This window comes from Diorhabda carinulata, chromosome 9, assembly GCF_026250575.1.
Source record: "Diorhabda carinulata isolate Delta chromosome 9, icDioCari1.1, whole genome shotgun sequence".
Lineage (NCBI taxonomy): Eukaryota > Metazoa > Arthropoda > Insecta > Coleoptera > Chrysomelidae > Diorhabda > Diorhabda carinulata.
This window is the reverse complement of record NC_079468.1, coordinates 22,646,787-22,668,601: the sequence shown is the minus strand read 5'-3', so window position 1 is coordinate 22,668,601 and position 21,815 is coordinate 22,646,787. Positions and strand designations below refer to the sequence as shown.

The following is a 21,815-nucleotide window of genomic DNA, read 5'->3' as shown; positions in this document are numbered from 1 at the left end:
AGTAAGCTATTCAGGCCTACCTGTTGTTGGACTAATGTTGTTCATTTTCAATAAAATGTATTACCTCACTAATAGAAAATAAAAATATTGTCGAAAACAAAAAAATTCTATTTTCTTTTACAATACTTGACACTTTTGACAATGTATCGACTTGTTAGCTGGACACATCAATTTTTTTGTATTCTTCAGAATAGCCAACTAAAATACTTTGACATGATGAATGTCAATATTTTACAATTTTCGAAAATCTTATACTAAATTTAAAAAATGATTAACTTAATACGTTTACTCGTAACACGCATTGGATAGTATTTTATTCCAATATTTATTATAATAATACGTATATTATTCTCATTTTCAGTTGATTATTCTTTAATTAGATATGAGAGCTATCATAGATAAAGCTCACCCTAAGGGTATGATCTGTGGCTCACTCTGCATAAAAAATCTAATCCTTTAATTATTCAATTTTCCTTCATAAAATTTGTGCTTTATAGAGAAAGAATACATAATTTGATATTATTATTATCACAAAAAAATAGGAAAAAGAAGCGACGGGTATATGGAAACATAAGGGTCGAAGTGATTTGTCGCACGTATTTATCGCTGATTAAGAGCATATCCATCAAACACGCTCCGCTCTATGTTTTTAACAAAAAGATATGTTGAGATATTTTTAACTTTATCACAGATTGTTAAATGGGCTTCAGCTACTTTACGAATTTAATAAAAATAATATCTTCTTCTGTAATACTTCTGTCAGAAGTAAAATCAGTGTTGCCAGGTGTACAGTTTCGTAATAAACATTTTATACAGTTATTCTTGAAATAATATGGTACATGACAAAGATCTTTCAGTTGGAGAAATCCATAGATAGCAATGACTTTTTTAGTTCTTAATATTTTTCCCTATTTCTGATTTTTCTTCGTTCAATCTGTCCGGTCATGATTTGACAACATTGCCACTAGATTATTAGGTTATGTTAAGTAGTGTTTTTGGAATTTACGAATTCAAAATAAATTAATAAACTATGCTTAGAATAACGGCAAATGTACGTTCATTAGTATTAAATGAAGCAATTAACTATACAAAATATGATTCTATAAGGCAATTTAGGAGAAGGAAGCCTATAGCTTTAGGTACTGCAAAAAGTAAATTATTTAGAGTTCCAAAACGCCCTACTATTCCAGAAGATGAAAAACTTGAACTTATGAGACTTTTCAACAATTATCGTACAACAATGAAATCTTTAAGGTATGGTAGTTTTAATTTCTAAGCCCAACTATGCTTTAAAGGAGATTTTAACAAAAAAATTGATAAATTACATTATTTAGTATATGTAGCTATTATCAATAAAAAAATGTACTTCTAGATACTTTTTCATGGTGAATCATAGTGCAGAATTTGCACAAGTTAGTGAAGATCCAGAAGAAAGCAGAAGAGTATTTTTAGAAGATTATGAAAAAAGTTCAGCAATTAACGCAAAATGGAATGAAAAACAGAAGGAATTACGAGAGAAGATTATTACTACACAACATGAGAAAGATATAGAATATGCTCTTCAAAGAATTGAATTAGAAAAGCACAAAAAAGAACAGAAGAAAATGGAAGTAGAAGAAATTGTAAGGAGAGAAAAGGAAGCCTCAAAACATTTTATTACACCACAGAATATAGACGAAGCTATTGAAAGAGCACTTGCTACACCAGTAGATTATAATTTTGCTGTGAATTTAGAGGGTGAAAAAATTTTGGGAAGAGATACTTTAGTCGATAAAAATAAAGAACAAGTTGGTGTATCACAGTAATTGTTTAATAAATTATTCTCAAGTATAAATGTGTTTTTCTTTTGTACAACCCACTTCTCCTTGTATTCCAATAAATTTTCCATTACCTAAAGTTGTTGATGAGTGGCAGTAGCCTCCCTTGGACAACAAAAAAAATTCCTCCCAGCTAAAAATTTGTGAAATTGTAACTAAGCCAATATCTCAAAGAAACAGAACAATCAGCTGACTATACTGTAGTGCAGAGGTGCAAAGATAAAATGAGGTTTGTCCTTGGTAGCTGCACTGGCAGAGCCAGTTCCTGAAGTGTATACTAGTAGAACCAGCGCTAGTGTCGTTGTTCTTAGTAGCAGCGCAAGGGAACTAGTTCACCCCATTCACATCATAGGACGAATATAAAATATCAAAAAGTAATCGTTTTCCATTATTGTTAATACTACAAGACCTGAATCAAATCAAATAACCTCAAATATAACAAATGCTCCATTACTCTCTGTACTATATCGTTCTTTGTATCCGATCGAAATAATTCTTTAAACTCATGAACTCTCTTGCATTGGTCCGGTCAGTAGTTCCAGTGCAGCTACCAAGAGCAACCCTATGATTTTTGTTGTGCAATACCATACAATGTAATATTTCTATATGAACAGTTTCGAGTGGTAGTTGTTTTGACTAAAGAGGACAGAATGTCAACGATTTCTCTATCCTCCAACTCTATTCTGCGAGTTATCAAGCATGCGTAGTATAGATAAAGTGTCTCGAACGAGAGAGAAAATGAATATTGTCGGTGGCGTAACGTAGGGACGTTATAGGCAACAGATGCTTTCGCTTCCGTGAACAAAATTTCAACTGGTTGACATCAATGGTGCTGACATCTTTAGATTTAAATAGGAAATTTTTTCAGACAACCCTCGTATTGTAGCTATTTAATATATAGGGTGGCCTAAGTATATTCTTATTTTAACAACCTAGTTAATTGTTGACAAATTTAATGAAAATGAAGTGTGAATAATTTTAAGTCGATAGTTTTATACTTAGACAACGTCACAACCAACTACTATTGGAAAATAATGAAGTAACAGAATCAAGGGTATTTTATTTAATTTATGGGGACACTTGTAAAACGTCCATACTGTATATTTTGTATTCAAAAATTTAATTTTAGGTCTAATAGAACCCACAGAAATTTGTCTCACTCTATATTTGTCTGGGATACAATCAACCAATTTAAAACTTCCCTTTTCGTGCTTCAATTGAAGACTTTAAACTTGAAGAGCCACTGTGTTGTAATGATAACAATTGTTTTGTTTTTTATTAATTAATTTACTCAATTTACACTAAATTATTTAAAATAGGGATCGTAAAAATTGTTTTCTATCTTCTATATCTTTTGATTTTTCTTCGCTAGAATTTTTCTCAAAATTATCTTCTATATTTTCAAATTCTTTGTTGACGACTGTTTTGTTTTTCTTTGTTTTTTCTATATTAGATGCAAAGAAATTACTCTTCTTCTTTGCCAATTGGATTTCAGCTCTTAATTTTTGTCTTCGGGCGGCCTTTTCATATGCTAGTCTGAAGATAAATTTTCACAAGTTTTTAATAAAGATTACATTCGATAAATTTTGTGTACTAACCTCTCATGTAAATGTGTCCATTTGAAATTAGATAGATACTTCATATTCCAAATATGATCATATTGTTTTGATTTTTTTCTATTACTAACTTGTGTATTGTTTAAAAGAGCGGCTACTTTCTTAGCTATAGATTTCTTTTCGAATTCTACCCAACCTTCCGTAAATTTTTTTGCCACTTTCCTTTTCTTTTTTGTTTTGTCTTTGCCATCATATTTTAATTCTGAAACAAAAATTTCTTATTTGTAAATTATGAATTAAATAAATCATTGTCAAATAACCTTTATCTGCTAATTGTAAATATATTCTTCCTACTGTACCAAATTCACTAAAAAAATCCCGTATTTTTGTTACATTCATATAAGGTGGAATAGTTGATAAATATATTATGCCTCTTTTAGCAGGTTTTTTGACTTTCCCAATACTTGTTGAGGGTTCCTGATCGGATTCACTATTTTCTTGAGTCATACTGTATAATTTCTTATTATAAATCGGATACTTTGTGTACACCAAAATGTGACTTAGTGAGGTTATGATTTTTCTTTGTTTGCAAATCCACTCGGGGGTACTCCGAGTGTGATTTACATCATTTATTAATTATGGAGTCGTTTTTAAATGTGTAATCATAAATTATAGAAAAAAATACTTTTAATTATACCTACTCTGGGTATATAATATAAAAAACGTAGAGAAAATACGCTTATAAAAGTGACACGGAACGTTAGCGCCATCTCTTGCTTGGAATGATTATTAGTTATTTCAACGTCAACCAAAGCTCAGATTTTAAATGAAAATGCATTATAAAATTAAATCATTTTTTCTACAGGTCGAATAAAATATATGATAAAAGTATAATTAACAATAGTTTGATAAATATACTGTTTCCGTTATCGTTTTCTTGATCTTAGAATCGTCGAATACCCAATCATATAAGCATTAATAATAAAAAATAATTTTGTCAAACAACGCTCATAATAAAACAAATTTTGTGTGTTCGGTTTATGTATTCTTATTACTTACCGCTCCACAGGTGAAGTGGCAGTTCATAGATATCGGCTTCATTATTCCATTTCTTAAACGATAGATCGATGGTTTACATTACAAATATTTAATTCTTATGTTTGTTTGAACTTTAAGAATTTCACATTTTATTTTGTGAATTTTTATGAATTTTTCGTTGAATAGAGGTCTGTACTGTTTAGATTTTGAGTGAGATATGAACGGTTCTCTGACAGTCGGTGTACTCTTCGATTGCTCAGAGAAGTACAGGAAGTTAATTCAGTTAGAGGTGGTACAGGAAACCATAGGCGTACAGAAAATTATTGCGTAGATTTACGCACAAATTAGCGTTTTTTTTTTGTTTTGTCGTGGAGGAAAATCGAGTTAAATAAGCCGTTACATACAATAATATTAGATTTATTATTATTTTTGTTATTTACAAAAGCTCAAGTACATAAAGGCGAAAGATATTTACTTCTTTGATAGTTTATTATGAATAATATAGTTGTTTACGTGTTTTTATCATTTTTTTTAGGTCAATTGCAATTTTTATGCTCTTATAACTCTATTCTGAATATATATATTATTAGAGATTTTTTTTATGTGGGCATAAATGCGTATTAAACCGAATTGTTAACACTTAATTAAGTAGGCATCTTTTGAACCATATTAAAAATGCATAAAACCTTTTTCCGTTCGTTACCAAACGAGTGAAAAATGTTGAAAGAATATTAGAAATTGAATTAAATTATTTTCATCTAGAGAAAGAGGAAAAAAATGTAACAAAAATTTAATAACTACAATAAACAATACAATAAATAAAACGATATTGAATTATATACACTACCGAGCAAAAAATCAAGGTTTTGAAAATGAAAATTTGAAAATATGTGGACATTAATTAGCTGACATTTCTTTGTATGAAGAAGAAGAAATAAATCGGAAAGAAGATGAAGTTCATTAAGGAATCTTAGAACAAGTGGCACGGTCGGAAAGCAAACAAAGTAACGAAGATTTTACAAAACAACAAGACAACAATGTAGCAAAGAAAAAAATTGGTGGTTAAAAGAGATGTTTTCAACAATGAAAAAATAAAAAAGCAACGAAATAGAGGAACTGAAAAGAAGTAAAGACCAAATAAACAGGGAAGAAAGAAAACTTTTGGTACTGCAAACTGTATAATGAAGATAAACAAAAAGAGGTTGTGCACAATTTCAGTTTCGTTCATCTACGTCTCGAAGAATGTGCAGATATTTCCAAAAATGATAAAATAAAAGTTTGTTTGTCCAGACTTTTCGTAATAAGATTACTTACAAATAAAAAATTTCCCTTAAATTAAACAAAAAATGTTTGGATTTGTTTTGAAATCTTTGTAGTTTTTGGATTTATACACGTAATTTTTGTTTTAAATGCGTTTGTGTTGTTATAAAGATTGAAAAATCGTTTTTTTGTTAATGAAAATAAAAAATTAAGAATACTTATTCTTGTTTACTTTCTACTGTTAGCATTATCGACGAACATAATAATAACACAGTAATTTTGTCAGCGTTTTATGGAGAAATCTTCTTAATTTTCCCTACGTCTACCTTACCAGAACCCGTCGCAAAGAGATGTCAATTTCAAAGTTTTGTTATGAGTGTCTGATGGAATTATAAAGATTTAATGTACTTCTGAATCATTCCAGATGGTATAAAGTAGATATTTGATAGGATCGTATGAGATTTTATCGGAGAAATATCTAGATTTAGTAAACCGATAGCGAGTTATCTTATTATCAATTATTGCGTGGGATGAATTTGAATTTGAGATATTGCGACAATTTTTTTCATATAATAGAATACGACATCAAATATTAATACCCTCTATAGTTTTGGAAATGGCTGGGTACGTTTTGATTATTTGCCGGCGGAGTTTATTGTTTGGATAGATTTAAAACAAAAATTTCGTTCAAATATTCCCTCCTTAGGAAGATCGCCGACTCCAGCCGCCGACCCTTTGCCCCTCAAACGATCTCCATCACTACAACCCGTCTCCAAATAACAGCGCAATCAGAACCTTCCCCGCGCATGTTTCCAGCGCGTCAATCAATAATCCCGCCTGGTGACGTAACTTCGTCCTCTTCTCCTATTGGTTTTCTCCCGTTTCTTCCCATTATTTATGAAAAGTGTATGAATGGGTAATAGCAGCCGCGGTACTCGGGCTCGAAATCCTAATAACAACTAAAACATTTTTGCTTTCCGTGGAGGGAAATTGCGGATATCGTCCCCGAAATACCGTTTTTGGGGTTCGGACTGCGTGAAATGACGGTGTGTTTTGTGGTACAAGTTGTTAGGGCGCTAGCCAAGGGGTAGTTTCTCGGTGATGGGTGATGTCTGAAAGAGACCAGCATGGAGAATACGGGGCCCGACCTGTCTCATCTTACTCCGGAAGAACGGGCCATCATCGAATCGGTTATGATGAGGCAAAAACAGGAAGAGGAAAGGGAACAAGAAATTCTGAGGTAAATATCCCGGTATCTTGTTTGAAATATGTATATGGAACTTTATATTAACGAACAAAACATCGTTAGATGATTTTATTGTCTTTTTGCGTGTCGATATATATCCGCATTAGATTATTATCGCTACCTGGAGATATATAAATTTATTTCGCAATAATTATCATCATACATTAATTTGAATGAATGTTATTGAATAGATTTATGACAAATATTAAAGATATTGCGCAAAGGCTGCTGGATATTGTCGAAGACGTTACTGATATCTTAGATATATTTCAATTAAATTTCAAGTTTTCCATATTCTTATAGTCGTAATCATTCAATATTTTCACGAATATTTTCAATTAGAATAAATAATAAACTATATCAGATTCAATTTTAAATATATAACAAAAAATTCAGAGCCGTATTTCAAATATTCGAGTGTCTTATGAATGTCGATTTGCAACGAAAAGAAAACCTCAATAGTTTTAATACAACGTTCAGCAAGCTCTATGAAACTTTGGTAAAACCATTCTTTGAAATTGTCGTACACCATTTTCTGAATAAATAATAATTTGACGGTGCAATGTTCACACTAAAATGTTATCACGATAGTTTAAAATCTCGTCTCAATCTTTCCACGATTTCTTTTTTTTTTCTTCGTTATAATTTATCCATCTTCTTCTTGTCTTTTTCTATTTGTGTTTCCTTCGTTTTTTCTCAGGCCTCTTACTGGAATCTGTGCTTTTCGTATGTTTAATGTCATTTCTCCTTTCTGCCTTAGTCCTTATCCTGTTTTCGCTTTGGGTTCATTTTCCTTCTTTTTCCTCTTGCTTCACTAATGTTTATCTTTACATAATGCTACTTTCGTTTGTCTTTCCTCGTTCCTTTCTTAATATCTTTTGGATTTCTTTTCTTTTTCTTACTTTGTTTCAATCAATATCGTTGTTTCTTTCGCGTTCTTTGTTTTTATGTCTACTTCGTTTTCGTTATCAGTTCTGTCATCCGTCACCTGTCAAATGTCAAATAAGGTTCCAAATTCCAAATTAGTTTTTGATTTGACAAGGAATCTAAACTAGGATATACTATCTATGTAATCCTTTGTACCTGCCCTAAACAAAATGGTACAGAAAAAGATATTAATTGCTAATTAATACTAGGACGACTATAAATTGTTTTCTCCTAGTGTTTCTTCTCATTTTTTTTGTTAATTTGTCGTTAAAACAGTTTTCAATTTAAATATATTTATGAAAAACATATAAAAATATATAAAATCACAAAAAAAAAACGTCAATTTATGGATTCGAGGCATTTCTTTTAACTTTTCTTTTATTTCTTGACGCGTTTTGTTTAGCTTCCGCGGCAGCAGTTTCCGCTTTTTTAGCTGCTTCTTTAGTTTTAGCCAGATCGGTTTTCGCGGATTGACTTTGCTTATTAAGTTGATCTAACTTCAATTTAGCAGCTTCCAATAGTTGTTCTTTTTCACTGATTTGTGTATTGAGACCTTCTAAAGTTTGTTGAGAATTGGCAGCGTTCCCTTGAGCGAGCTGAAAAGTCGTTTGGAGGAGCTTTAACTCAGCTTGAGATTGTTGCGCGGCTTTACTGGCCGTTTGGTGGGTTTGTTGAAGTTGTTGCAAGCTAGCAGTTTCTTCGTTAATAACTATTTCGGCTTCTTTCACTTCTTCTTGTATTTCTTCGACTAATACCTCTTTGCCTGAAAGGGCAGCTTCGGCCGCTTTTGCTGCTTCCGATGCTTTCTCCGCCAGTTGTTGTTTGACTTGTTTTGCTGCTTGGAAACCCGCTTGCTGCTGTGCATCTTCAGCTGCTTTCGCTTCTTGAGCCGCCTTTACGGCGATGTTTGAAGCTTGCGTTCCGAAATCTTTCGTTTCTGATTTACCATGACCAGGACATTCTGTGCCTACAAGAGACGTAAATCGTTAATTATAATAAATCGAAAATGTTTTCAAACCTTACAATAAATTGCTGTTGAACAGATAATAATCATATATACAAATTTTTTCGTCATTACGAACAACATCATTTTAGCATTTCAATAATTATTTTGAAAATTGAATCTGTGTTATTTATGACAGCGGAGTGACTGTTTGTCTCTAGGACAGCATTTTGTAGATTTATTAGTTCATGATATTAGCCAATAGAAATTAAGAATTGATGATAATTCCAAAAATATCGAAAAAGTCTTAGAATCGGAATGAATCTCGAATAAGCGAAATAATTGGATTTCGAACGCTTCTAAATACGCTGGAAATGTGAAAACAGTCTATGGTACTTTTGAAGAACGAATATTCATTGTATAATCGTAAGGAATACAATTCGAGCAATCGAAAATAATCGATTATTTTACGAAAACGAGTCGGATGAAATATATTAATCGATTATTGACGACAGTCAATAATGGAAAACGATACTTTTCATTGTACTTATCTGTAAACAACGCAGAAAACGAGGAATTGAATGAGAAAAATATTTATTATGAGCATTGTTTTATTTTCTGTCTATTAATCAAATTATGGTATTGGCAAAAGAGATAAGAAGATGAAGGAAGTGGGTAAATGGATAAAAAATACATTTCCGACGTCCAAGAGAGGACCACAGGAAAAATGAGAAAAAGAAGAAGAATTATACAGTTATTAGATGTTAATGGCGGCACTGTGGCCAAATTTGTAAGAGTATCGGTGAAAGATATTGTTGATGTTGATGGGGTTGTGTCTTTAGCATTATTAGTCTGGCTGTAATCAATCGAATTCAAAATTTGATTGGCTACGTTTTATTTTGGAACGATTCGTAATGCTTAAGTGAAATGATTGTGGCAGAAGTAGTCTCCGATGTATGAATTCGGATTTAGAAGATGAAAGCAAGCAGCAATTTCTGTTCCTATATTTTCAAAATTATTTATTTATTGTTTTGTGCATTTTCTGTTCACAAAATTTACGAAAATAATAAAAGTGATACAATTTTTTGGACGAAGATTCATGTACTTTTTGAAAATTTCGTAATATTTTTTCGTAATTTGTATCTTCAATTGTTACTAAAAGGGTTGTTTCTAAATCACTCACATTGCCTAGCTTTAACTTGTACAGCTCATGCCTTCAACAAGTTCATACAAAAATGATTTTTTTTAGACGACGCCATCTGAAAGTTATTCGTTCTGTATTCATTTACATACCGAAAGTTGCGTTCCATGAAAGTGACAGTTTCGTACTGCAAAACACTTTCGGAACGTTCTGCAGTAGACAACTTCAATGTTGACAGTTGACAGTTTCACTTTCACTGAAGAAAGTAATGCGGCCGTTCTTAATTTGTTGCCGGATAAATCTCGTACAAGATACGAAAAAAAGTACGAGCTCTTTATGAAGTCACCAGAAAAGGCGAAAAACCCAACGGAAAACGTACTGCTTGCTTATTTTTAAGAAAAATCTAGAATCAAAAAAATGAAAAACTTTAACTTCAGTGTAATTGAAAAAGTTTTGGATCTTATGCGTCGTCTAAAAAATGTTGTGTACGCCGCGTCTGTAATATTACTTTGTTGGACTTCAGACTTTTCGAGACTCGTCCAACGAAGTAGCACTTTCAGTCATTGGCATACAAATAACTATTTTCGTTTATTTTCTATACCTACATTTACAATTCATCAACAACTAAGATTTATTTATTTTCGAATATAAATACTTAAAATCTAGGGCTTCTCCGATAAATTGCCTTATTTCATTTGTAGAAAACGTTTTAGCTTTTTTAGGCTCAAATCCGTCAGATATTCTTTTAAGTAAGGCATCTAATTTAGGATATTTGGATACGGTTTACAAAATATTTTTAGATCGTTGTACATGCCCCGTTCGCCATAAAGAGATATTCTGAAAAAAATTATCATAAATTTTAATTATTTATCGAAAATACTTGTATTATTGTATTAAAACACTTCTAATTGAACTGCGTACTGTCGAATATCGTGTTACTTACATAAACAAAAAAATTGAAATGTAGAAAAATTTTGTTCATAAAACTTATCGAATAAAAATAAAAAAAAAGACTATATAAATTTTCGTTTTTCTTCTGTAGTACTTATCCGACCATCTTCGTATTAATAGACTTTTTTTTAACTGGACTCTAAGCTTTTTCAAAAACGTCGCAAGTTGATTGACATTTTTGTAGATTAGTATAACGGGTACATAGCCGCACGCCATCTGACGATCATATCTTAGTGTAATAAAAACAATAAAAGATATGTTAGATGGTTCCATCTATTGGGAAACTATTATTCTAGATTTTTTTGGAATAATAAGTTAATTTCAACTGGACCTAGAAGGTTTCTAGCAAAAAATCTAAAGCTTCCATTTTTTTTTTATTTCACCATCTCAAATCCATTAGTTTCAGCTTTATGATGAGTGCTCTATACTGACTAAACAATGGAAAGTTTTTATAATTAAAAGTAAATAAGATACAAGCTTAAATTCGTAAAAAAAATAATTTAGTCCAAATTAATCTATCATAACGTGTTCTCTGGCAAATCGGTAGGTGGCTTGAGGTAATTTGGGGCTAGTAGCTGGACTTTTTGCTTAAGATTAGCTGCCTTAAGTCTTCTTCTCACTGTCCAAATCACTTACAACCACTCCTCGCGTTTCTCTGAGCTCTTGTTGGATTGAACAGGAGTGAGTGCGTGTATTCTCAGCGATGTACTTTTTTCTTCCGGAACCACGTCTTCTTTGATTGACTAATGTTCAGCGCACTGGTCACTTCTCGCTGATTTTGGCCTTGTAGCAATTGGGTGACCGCTTCAGCAGTTTTATCATTTGTTGTGTCCATTTTCAGGTAGAATTCTTACGTGTTGTTGTAGTACATATACGTGGCGAGTAATTAGAAGTTTTAAAGCGATATATAAAGTGAAGTAATAGTTATTAAAATGCTACTAATACTGTAATTAGTCTGATAATTGTGGAGTAACACCTTTATACGACAAAAGTTATATTAGATTATTTATTAGTTTAATTTATATTTCAACTTTTTGCGGCACCTTTTAATTATTCATTCTTGAACGTAGTTTACTGTAGAAGATATTTAAAATTCAAATTCAACCACTGGAAAATAATTCGTGACAATACATATTCATGAAAATCGTATTGAAAAACTACTCATCTCGTTTACAAGAAACAAGAATGTGGTTACAATAATGCAGGAAGATTGTTCACTATCGTCGACATGAAAAGTATTTTGGACAATGAGTCTCATCACTAGCAGTCGTTTATCCAAAAAAATCATTTATGTGTGAGCTGAAAAGTTCGATCAATGGACACTCCAACCAACTGAGGAAACTAATGATTGAAACTTCAGATCCTGAAATCTTAAGCAGCGACTATTACGTGGAGTTATTGAGGCGTTTGAGGAACAAAATCGCGGAAAAACAGCGTTATTCGAAAAAGAGGAAGGTCGTCAAGACAATGCACCCAGTCTTCAATCAACAGTTGGAGAAATTGCATGAATTTGACTTCTGCATCCACCGTATTCTCGAGATTTAATACCTAGAGACTTTTTTTTTTGTTCTCAGACGTCAGAGTATGCTTACTGGACAGAAATTATGCGCCGGTTATTGCTGAAGATGGAGCTTTTTCTGGTGCTAAAGACAAATTGTCTTCGAAAGTAACTAGGATAATAATAAAATCAAATTCTATGTGAAATATGATCTTTTCTATGCCGACCTACGAGTTTTTCAGTCCACTAAGTTTATATAATGATATTTTCCAATGTTTACGCAAAAATAAAACTTTTTTGAACTCTGGTTAGGTTATTTAATGTTTTGAGAATAGACCTGTATCAAAACTGGCGGTTCCACTGACTTTTGATGACCTCGAAGCTCGATTATCGATGATTAACAATTTATTTTCGTTACAGAAGAAAAGCGGACGAGGTCCATATCTTGGAAGAGACAATTCGCGCCCGTAACGAAGAACATAAAAAGGCGGGGGTCGAACTAGAGGCCACATGCCACATATGTCTCAAAACTAAGTTTGCTGACGGGGTGGGACACATTTGTAACTATTGTTCTATCAGATGTTGCGCTAGATGCGGTGGAAAAGTTACGCTTAGATCAAATAAGGTGAGGAAAACTTTTAACGTTTTTCATATAGATGGAAAATAACTGATATGTGATTTATCTCGAGTGAAACTTTTTAAAATATAAATACAAAATATATAATCAGACAAGGCTATTTTTAGAGAGCGAAAATACTTTTTTAAATAGTTAATAGTAAAATATAAGCAAAAGACTGAATGGTTTGTTAATCGGCTTCGAGAAAGTGAAGATATGTAATAGAATGTTGGGAACAGAAAATTATTAACCCCTTGTATACCCTTGTAACAAAATAAAAAAGATCGTACAGAATCCGTACGGACTTCAACTCTCTATATGAGAATAAAATTTGCTTTGATAACTTTCAATTCTCTTTACACAAAAAGATTGGTAAGAAAATTTAACAGAGTGGGTTTCAAATTGGTTTTATAAATCAAAAAATACATTAAAATAATTGTTGAGTAATCCTAAGGACGAAATACCAAATTTGCTAAAGAATTGTTTATATGAAATTATCTCAAGTGTAGTAGTACATTGGGCAGACTAAGAGATCCGTCATTATCCGGTTTAAAGAACACAAAGCTTATTTGAAATATGCGCGGACCGAAAAATCAGCTACCAGTCACAATCAAAACATAAATATTAATAATGTAAAATTGTTAAAAGATATTCAGCTCAAATGAGGAAGCAATCACCGAAACTGTCTATTTCGGAGCAAAGGACAAATCCTTCTGATTGTTGAGGGAGATTACATTGGCAAAAAATGCGTTTCGTGATGGAACTAATTGAAAAATAGTCTTTATAATCCGTTATTATTAAATTGCAGGTGGTTTGGATTTGTATCCTGTGTCGAAAAAAGCAGGAGCTGTTGAGTAAAACGGGGCAGTGGATGTTTGGAGGTCCAAACGCCGAAACGGACTTACCGCAATTACAACAAGCGCCGTCTGATAAAAGGCCCAAATTAGAAAGAGCGCACTCTGCGGCAGAAAAAGAAAATCAACCTCTTCAAAGATCGGGTAGCGTATTGAGGAGACAATATTCAGAACAAGAGCCCAGGGCGCCGTCTTGCGAAAGGTACCAACAATATAACGAAGAGGACCCTAGGTTTTATAAAGGAGAGCTGGAAGGACTGATGAGGACACATCCGCATCTGGTACCAAGGAGGTATGTTATTTTTCATAAATAAAATATGGAACTTCGTTGCGAAACTGCGGAATTAGTATAAACATTCGAAAGTGAGGTTATTTTGTCAAAAAATGAATCTAAGATTGAGACACGTGATGGCAGATCTCACGTGCATAATAATTTCATTGGAATATTTATTCATTACTCTAGTACACATCTCAAATTTCTTCGGCAACCGAAGTTTCATAAAAACGAAATATCTGACAACAATGTAAATATTTTTCCATAAATTGTGAGGTTATAATTTAAATGTCGTTTGACATGAAACATACACAGCGATAATAAATAATTTTATCGTTTCTAAACGTGTTATAAGAAATCTTAATCTACCTTTTAACAAATCTTAATTTTGTATTCGTTTAAAGTCTGCGTGTACGTAAATTTGTTGTTTGTAACACGTGCCGTTTATACTTCATCAAAATTTATCTGAAACGTATCAGATTCAAACAAATGAATAATCGCACGATAACTGATAACGGAATCGTTGCGGCTTAAACGAGATTTGCTACTTAAATTTTGACATTTGGCAACACTGATGTGAATATGTCAAATTCGACATTGACGTAATAAAGTTTGACAGTTGTTGTTGATATTGCAACTGGTGTACCTAGATAATCAATTTTTTGCAGGTATCCAGAGCCTGAATCAGAACCCGTTCAAATGGACCATTCTCAACAGAGGGTTCAATCTATAGCGAGCGGTACCAAGAAACATAAGAGAAGCGGTTCATCGAAAAAACATCAACAACTCCCCCCACCCCAAGTACAACTTCATACTTATTCTAGTTCAGAAGAAGATTTGAAATCGACTCCTGAGTACGGAAGCGATGAACGCGACAGCGAAAAGGGTGAGAGATATAATATTTTGATTTAAGTTTAGTTTAGATTAGATTTAAATAATTGAGGTTGTTGCTCCCATAATTTTAGAGAGAAATGGTTTTGTTTTCTCCCTTTGTAGAATCTTAGTGAAAATATTTATCCGTATATCGATTACGTGAGTAAATTTTATTTTATAATTAACGATATATCCGAAATAATTGTTTATAACCTATAAATATTTTTGAAAAATTGAAGGTCATTATGAAAATATTCAAATTATAATTTAATAACTGCAATTTGAAGTACCTCCCATTGATAATAATCCACTTATTCGACCCTGCATGTATATCGTATAATAAACTAAAAATGAAATTAGTCAGTCACGTTTTTGGAACACGGAAACAATCGAATAATTTTAAATATTTCATCAAACCAATTTGATACTACTCAATATGAATAAAGATCATATTTTAATCATTTTTTCCACGCCAATAGGGTCCTTAACGTTCCTAAAATGATTCGGAATTTGACCAGCGAACAAAGCTTATATCTCTTGATATTTCGAGATTTGTGGGACTGAAAAGCTTCAAATTTCATTTCTATTTGAAATAATCTGTCAATTTTTCACCTATTCTGGTATCTGGTATCTATCTACGTTGCCGTAATTGACTGTTGTACATGTTTACGACTTCAACCTGAAGATGTCAGCACTCAAATTTGGAGATCTCACTAAAATTTCAACCATTTCGGACCATAGATTTTGTTTCATCGTCGTTGTGAAGATTTTTATAAAAATGGAAAAATTGAGCATCCAAAAACTGTGACAATCAATCAGTGATATCATCAAGGAAGTAATGGTTGAATTGGAGCTGAACATTTTGCATGATGAGCGCTCGAGACATCTAAAAACTGTGACAATCAAGGAAGTAATGGTTGAATTGAAGTTGAACATTTTCCAGTCCTTATTGCAGTGGTTTAAACAAGATGAGTTGAATTTTGCTTCGATTCGCAACTGAAGATCCACCACGACATTCTGAAATAAATAAACACTCAAGACAGTGAATTGCAAAAGGCGAACCTGTTGCGAAAAGTGGAAAGACGGTTTCATCGACCAGAAAAATGATAGCGACTGTATTACAAGACAAAAAATTGCTTATCTATAAGGATAACGCATTTTATCAAATTTTGGAATCGCCATGGTTAAAATTAATGAATTGTACTTCGGATTAGTTAACCACCAATCGTATTCAACAGATATGGCTTTAAGAAATTGTTTCCTAACCTCAAAGATTCACTTGTAAGAGTGAACTTTTCATCATTCGCCTACGTATATGGTGGACTAAGTATTTTATGTTAAAACATGGAAATAATTATGGAAAAAACGTCTTGTTTCTTTCTCACGTAGGAAAGATTTAAGGCAACTTTTGTACGGCTATCATCAGCTCTTCTTAATGTCCAAGTTTTCGAATCATACGTAACGATGAAGATTTATACTTATTTATGAAATGTCTACTGAGTCCAAAGTAATTTCTGTGTACCAGATGGAAAAAGGACTCTACTACATCAAGTTCCTGGTTCTATTGATTCCTGGAAGTAACGCTTTGACTTTGATTTTGTTCATATTGTTTGTTGAAGCTCAGTTTATCTACTGCGATGGTAAATATGGAACAAGGTTTCTTAATATTCCATATTGTATCCACGTCATACCCTATTTTTAACTTTTTTGATATTAGGAAATTATTAATTAGGATTGTGAATAATTATTTTTTAATGAAAATTTCATAACCCTCAACTATTTTACCTGTCAAGAAATGACGTTTTCGTATTTTTTTACACTCTTTCTATTCGTACAGTGAATTTATAAACACAATGACTATTTATTTAAAACTAAATAAACTGCGTTAACACGAATCATTTATATATCTGAATAAAATTCTACAAAGTTCTAGAATATAATGTAACAAAAGAAAGAAATAAATAGATTTTCCTAGAAATTATTAAGAAGAAATACTGTAAATAAACCGCCGGTTACTAAAAAAATTATATGCAAATAAACATCAAACGAATTTCGCCATTTATTCGCTGAAGTTTTAAAATTCCTTGACAGGGTCGAGGAACCATTTTGCGTGCTTTAATATAATCATTTAATGACCTTCAATTTTTAGTTAACAAATATTTTTATCAGTTGAAGTCAATTTTGAAATTTACAGGCATTCAACAAAGGGCAAAATTAACAGATAATTTGAATCGACAGGCGATTCTAGACGAGAGAATAAAAAATTTTTTAGCGGTGAGGACCAGGGAACTGCCACATAAATTCTCATTATTTAATGTTGTTACTTCGTTTTTTTTTTCTAAATAGCATGAAGGTGTCTCTACACGCAGCTTGCGCACTTTTTTTCATCTCGTTCTTGCATTTGTCAGTTTTTATCTTCTCTTGAATGGATAAACGTTATGTGAATAACTAAATTATTTCTATGTTCAATATTGTTTCTTTGCCTTCGATTTCAAACAAACAAAAAGCGAGAGTTTGGTATTCATAGATTCACTTTTGCATTGAATTATTATCATACTAAAATAATCTCATACATACTCTTTGGGTTCAAATCTCTTAACGCACGTGCAAATACATTTACCAACTCATATTGATTAGTAACGACATCTTCACGTTGAAGACGGAAACAAATATATATAATTGGATATTTCTCACGCGTTTGAATCAATAATTGTCGAAGCCTTTTCTCCTTTCGGATTGAGGTACCTCCAAAACATGCGATTCGAATACATCAACCACTTCTTTACGTGTTGGAAAACGTTGAGATCACAATTAGTTTTTGATCTGCTAGAATTGATTCGTCTTCTGCGATTGGTTTCCCTGAACCCTTTTGGCAAAAAAAAATACTGGCGTACCACTAAGAATTAGCTATTCTGCGTTGCTCCAATGGAACAGTTATTCCAAAGAAACTGTCGACCATATACTTCGAAGTGTTTCTTGCGCGAACAACTTTTTTGCCTGGATTTGGCTCGTCTTGGAAGACCTATACAGTAGATTGTTGTTTAGTTCCAACTCCATCTGCATAGATCCACGATTCGTCACGATTTTATAGACTTCTTTTGAAGCACCATGATCGAATCTTTCATCATTTCTTAGCACGAGCTGTTTTTTGAGCAATTGTCCAATTATGAGGGACCAAACGCGAACAAATCTTTTTGACAATCAAATACCTTCACGAAATTCATTTTGTAGCTAAATGCGACCACGATTGAATTCGGAAAACCAGCGAAACTCGGTGGCCCAAGAAGGTGCTTCATCACCAAAAGTCGAAGCGAAGTGATCTGTAGGTTTGATCTACATCATCACCCGAAAACATCCGTGATTTAATCTCCTTTAAACAACTCAAATAGCACTCGTTTGACAATACGTTCTGAGTACGTTCATCTTTGAAAATTTGACATATTCATATCAGCGTTGCCATATCTCAAATCGAGTTTGAAAAATTGACTTTTTTATTCACGTCTCTTACCAATTATAGAATTGTAAGCTCCGTTTTTCTAACCATTGAGCTATTGCTGTTTTTGACTAATTATTTCACAAAAAATCAGTATAAAAATAATGAATTTAATAAATATTTAACCCCAGTCTTTGGTGAAATTATAAATCACCGTTTTTTGTATCGCCATCTATTAAGGAAATTAGGAAGTTAGGGTGAGATAAAGTAGCTAAAAATGATTGTGAACAAATGCGAACGAACTAATACCAAACTCTGGCTATCTCCCACATTAAAACAATGTTTAGGTAATATTGGCAACTGGCCCCCCTTAAGCCATTATATAGTTGCACCAGTACACCAACACAGACCTCTACAAGATGTAACTGCGGATAATAGATGTTTCACAGAAAGAAGAAAGAAAACTGTTCGTTTTGATCATCACGATAGTAGTCGACAAGGTTCACAAGATTCTCACAGGGATTCTGGTATCGATACATCTTCCACATTCACTAGTAGCGAGGATTCGACCAGGGGGGACATGCCCAAGGTGCTCTTGAAATATAGTTTTTCGGAATCTGGTAACGTACTGATAAAATCGACATTTCAATCAAGAAATTGTTCAAATAAGTCAAAGAGCTAATTCGAATTGATAATAATTAAATTTAGAATGTAACAAGACTAAAAAAAGCACTGAAAATATGTTTTTTGGTATCTCCAGAAGATACAAAGTTAATTGAGAAAAAATTATGGGCATTAGTTTAAGCAAATGTAACGTTACCAGGTTTACAAATCACTTGAAAGTGGGATAATCAAGAGCTGGCAAAAAAAAAATAAAAAAAAGCAATTCAGTATGTGAAAAATAATAACATACGTTATCAATATCTTTTATTAACTTAATTTGAATATGAAAAAGACAATATGCTACGAAAAATATACAGAGTGTTGAATTAATCAATTGCTGAGGTATAGGGTGTTCAAAATTTTAAATCAAAATAAAAAATTTGCTATAAATCAAGAACGCTTTTAAATTTTTTTTTCAAATTTTGTGACCAATATGCTTCGTGATAAAATAATATTTTGACATAAAAAAACTTTGAAAAAATTTAACCAGTGGCGCGCTGTCAGGGTTGGTTGTCACTTTTATCCCCCTATTTTTGTTTATTGGCAAATTTCTACAACACTACAACATCGTTCATTTTAGCTGCATAAAAGGGAATTTGAAACAATTTGAAACAAAATAAAAAAAAATTATTTGCTCCAGTGGCGTGAAGAATACAGGGATAAAAGTGACAACTAACCCTGAAAACGCAATTTATTTAGGTCACCAAATTTGAAAAAAAAATTGAAGGCGTTCTTTATTTACGGCAAATTTTGGATTTTGATTTAAAATTTTGAACACCCTATATCTCAGCAACTAGGACCCATAAGGATTCGTATTCCTATATCAAAATGAATCACTATATTTCTATTAGTTTGCCCGTTTTTCAAACTTCTAATCGGAGTTGCGAAGGATATTTATTAATTCAATATATTTTATTTGAAACCTCGGAAATGATCAAAATCTGGTTTGAGTGACTATTATTTTTGATGACAAACAGCCATTTTTTAAAAAAAATTGATCTCACAATTCGTTATCGGTAATATCTTTTTTGAATATTATTTATAAAATAATAATCCTTCATCCTCATAATTATTGCTGGGAAAAACAAGGTTTGTAGTTAGGTACGTAGCGCGGTTCATCTTAGTCTAATATAGAAAGAATAAAAAAAATATTCAGAACGTTTGAGTGCAGCTTCTATGCCACTATAAAAATAATATGCGTCAATGTCAAATGTCAAAGTCAAAATATTATTTTGGAAAACTGGCCTGGAGCATTGTCATGAAGCGATTGATTTTGCAGCGCCTTTTTCCAACAATTCGATTCCTTAAAATCAATAAAAAGGGTACTCTCGAAGTCCCAAGATATTGCAACCATCACTTTTTTGGTACTTTTGATGAAAGATCATTTCTGAAATAATGAATCCTTCATCATCGTAGATGGAAAGCTAAGCACGTCCTGGAGCATTGTTATTAAGGAAGCAAACACCTCGGCTGATTTTGCAGCGCTTTTTTCCGATAATTAAGATTCTTTTTCTAATATTTTTTTTATTAATACTTAGTTCTGATCATATTTATACAGTAAATCACGAAATAAACACAACATATCGGTTATGACATTTAATTTTGATTAAAAAATCAAAATCAATTTTGTAGCACGGTTGTGTTTGGGGCTTTCGTTACTTTCTTAAAAGCCTAGTTCACATTAATTCCCAGTAGTTCTCTACTTTTTATAAATATTGGAAAATATCGAAAAACTACAAGTATTTTTATATAAATACATATAAAATAGTTATATTAGAATCTATTTATATAAAAACATTAAAGAAATAAGCTCATTAAGCCGTTTCACAGATTTTTTTATAAAAACACGCGAGAAAAAGTCCGTTAGCACAAAATAAACTTCATCCCAATAACATGTCATCATCTGTCAACCGTAGTTTATGATAATTTAACCGTTTGTCGCTAGATGGCGTAGATTTCATTATAAAAAATCAGAAATATGTGGTTAGTAGCACTAACCGGTAATATTGAAAAAGTTAACTATTAATATAATCGATTGAACTATGTTTTTTTTCGTTTTTTGTTATTGATGAAGCAAGTTATGGTAAAATCATCATCATATTTTGTTCTTTCAGTTAAGACATCGTGAAACTATTTTATTCTATCTTCTCTTGAAAGAAGGAAATGTTCACTACACTTAAAATTTTGTTAATAACGTTTTTAATGAGTATACTGATTGCTTCATATGAAAATATCCGTTTGCCAGCTCTTGATAAAGTAGATGCAGCATCTTAGTTCATAGAAATTCACGCACTTTTGGAAAATACATATAAGAAGTGTGTCGTTTTGAAAACTGCTCACCCTTAATATAGTAATGTAATAAATAATAAAAATTCAATTTTAATTTATATGTAATCGTTTTCTATTAGAAGAAGACAATATTTCATCGAGTAGAAATGAGCAAGACCAGTCAAAATTTATCCACAGATTTAACATGCCATCTAAGTCAGTGTTTCCCAAAATCTTTTGAGCCATGCCCCACCCAGCCCCTCCTGAAATTCTTATGTTACATAGACATAATTTTCAATATCAAATTTCAATTATATTAATTAAAGTTTAATTGAGAAACTTGAACGATAGGTTTTAGAAGAAAATCACTAAGATATTTTTTAAGAAACATGAAAAACTAAAATCCATATTGAATAGAATTGAAAACGGAATCTTTCTTTACCCTTCAGCTCCGTGA

The 21,815-nt window shown here is 32.1% G+C and overlaps 4 protein-coding genes across 7 annotated transcripts in view; 2 read left to right on the top strand and 2 right to left on the bottom strand.

The window, feature by feature from the left end:
• The first annotated feature begins 934 nt into the window (after positions 1-934).
• On the top strand, positions 935-1,834 carry LOC130897880 (probable 28S ribosomal protein S26, mitochondrial). Its single transcript, XM_057806821.1, has 2 exons — positions 935-1,254; positions 1,373-1,834. Exons 1-2 carry the CDS (start codon positions 1,031-1,033, stop codon positions 1,803-1,805), a joined length of 657 nt encoding a protein of 218 aa, XP_057662804.1. The 5' UTR covers positions 935-1,030; the 3' UTR covers positions 1,806-1,834.
• A 1,215-nt stretch (positions 1,835-3,049) lies between these two features.
• LOC130898213 (activator of basal transcription 1-like) lies at positions 3,050-3,967 on the bottom strand. The gene is made up of 3 exons (XM_057807319.1): positions 3,694-3,967; positions 3,416-3,635; positions 3,050-3,353 (listed from the first exon to the last, which is right to left on the bottom strand). The coding sequence occupies exons 1-3, from the start codon at positions 3,878-3,880 to the stop codon at positions 3,128-3,130; spliced, it is 633 nt and encodes a 210-aa protein (XP_057663302.1). The 5' UTR covers positions 3,881-3,967; the 3' UTR covers positions 3,050-3,127.
• Positions 3,968-6,551: 2,584 nt separating this feature from the next.
• LOC130898210 (regulating synaptic membrane exocytosis protein 2) overlaps positions 6,552-21,815 on the top strand; it is a 68,844-nt gene continuing 53,580 nt past the window's right edge. For 2 of the 4 annotated variants that reach the window (XR_009059848.1, XM_057807314.1), the window contains exons 1-5: positions 6,565-6,911; positions 12,798-13,002; positions 13,802-14,139; positions 14,790-15,007; positions 18,775-19,016. Coding sequence is in view for 3 of the 4 variants with exons in the window: in XM_057807314.1 (XP_057663297.1) it covers positions 6,799-6,911; positions 12,798-13,002; positions 13,802-14,139; positions 14,790-15,007; positions 18,775-19,016 (1,116 nt within the window). In the remaining variant the exon portion in view is untranslated. Of the gene's footprint in view, positions 6,912-12,797; positions 13,003-13,801; positions 14,140-14,789; positions 15,008-17,188; positions 17,269-18,774; positions 19,017-21,815 lie in introns of all 4 variants that reach the window. The other 2 variants (XM_057807315.1, XM_057807316.1) reach the window with 2 other exon arrangements.
• LOC130898212 (tropomyosin-like) lies at positions 8,118-9,001 on the bottom strand. Its single transcript, XM_057807317.1, has 2 exons — positions 8,868-9,001; positions 8,118-8,811 (listed from the first exon to the last, which is right to left on the bottom strand). The coding sequence occupies exons 1-2, from the start codon at positions 8,932-8,934 to the stop codon at positions 8,189-8,191; spliced, it is 690 nt and encodes a 229-aa protein (XP_057663300.1). The 5' UTR covers positions 8,935-9,001; the 3' UTR covers positions 8,118-8,188.

What these genes read in the sequence shown, in the direction of transcription:
- LOC130898213 (XM_057807319.1), bottom strand. Translation starts at nt 3,880, where the DNA reads ATGACTCAAGAAAATAGTGAATCCGATCAGGAACCCTCAACAAGTATT. An exon ending in TTTACAATTAGCAGATAAAG is followed by an intron (nt 3,636 to 3,693) that starts GTTATTTGACAA and finishes TTTTTGTTTCAG; the next exon opens with AATTAAAATATGATGGCAAA. An exon ending in TGGACACATTTACATGAGAG is followed by an intron (nt 3,354 to 3,415) that starts GTTAGTACACAA and finishes ATTTATCTTCAG; the next exon opens with ACTAGCATATGAAAAGGCCG.
- LOC130897880 (XM_057806821.1), top strand. Translation starts at nt 1,031, where the DNA reads ATGCTTAGAATAACGGCAAATGTACGTTCATTAGTATTAAATGAAGCA. An exon ending in ACAACAATGAAATCTTTAAG is followed by an intron (nt 1,255 to 1,372) that starts GTATGGTAGTTT and finishes ATGTACTTCTAG; the next exon opens with ATACTTTTTCATGGTGAATC.
- LOC130898212 (XM_057807317.1), bottom strand. Translation starts at nt 8,934, where the DNA reads ATGATGTTGTTCGTAATGACGAAAAAATTTGTATATATGATTATTATC. An exon ending in CTGTTCAACAGCAATTTATT is followed by an intron (nt 8,812 to 8,867) that starts GTAAGGTTTGAA and finishes CGTCTCTTGTAG; the next exon opens with GCACAGAATGTCCTGGTCAT.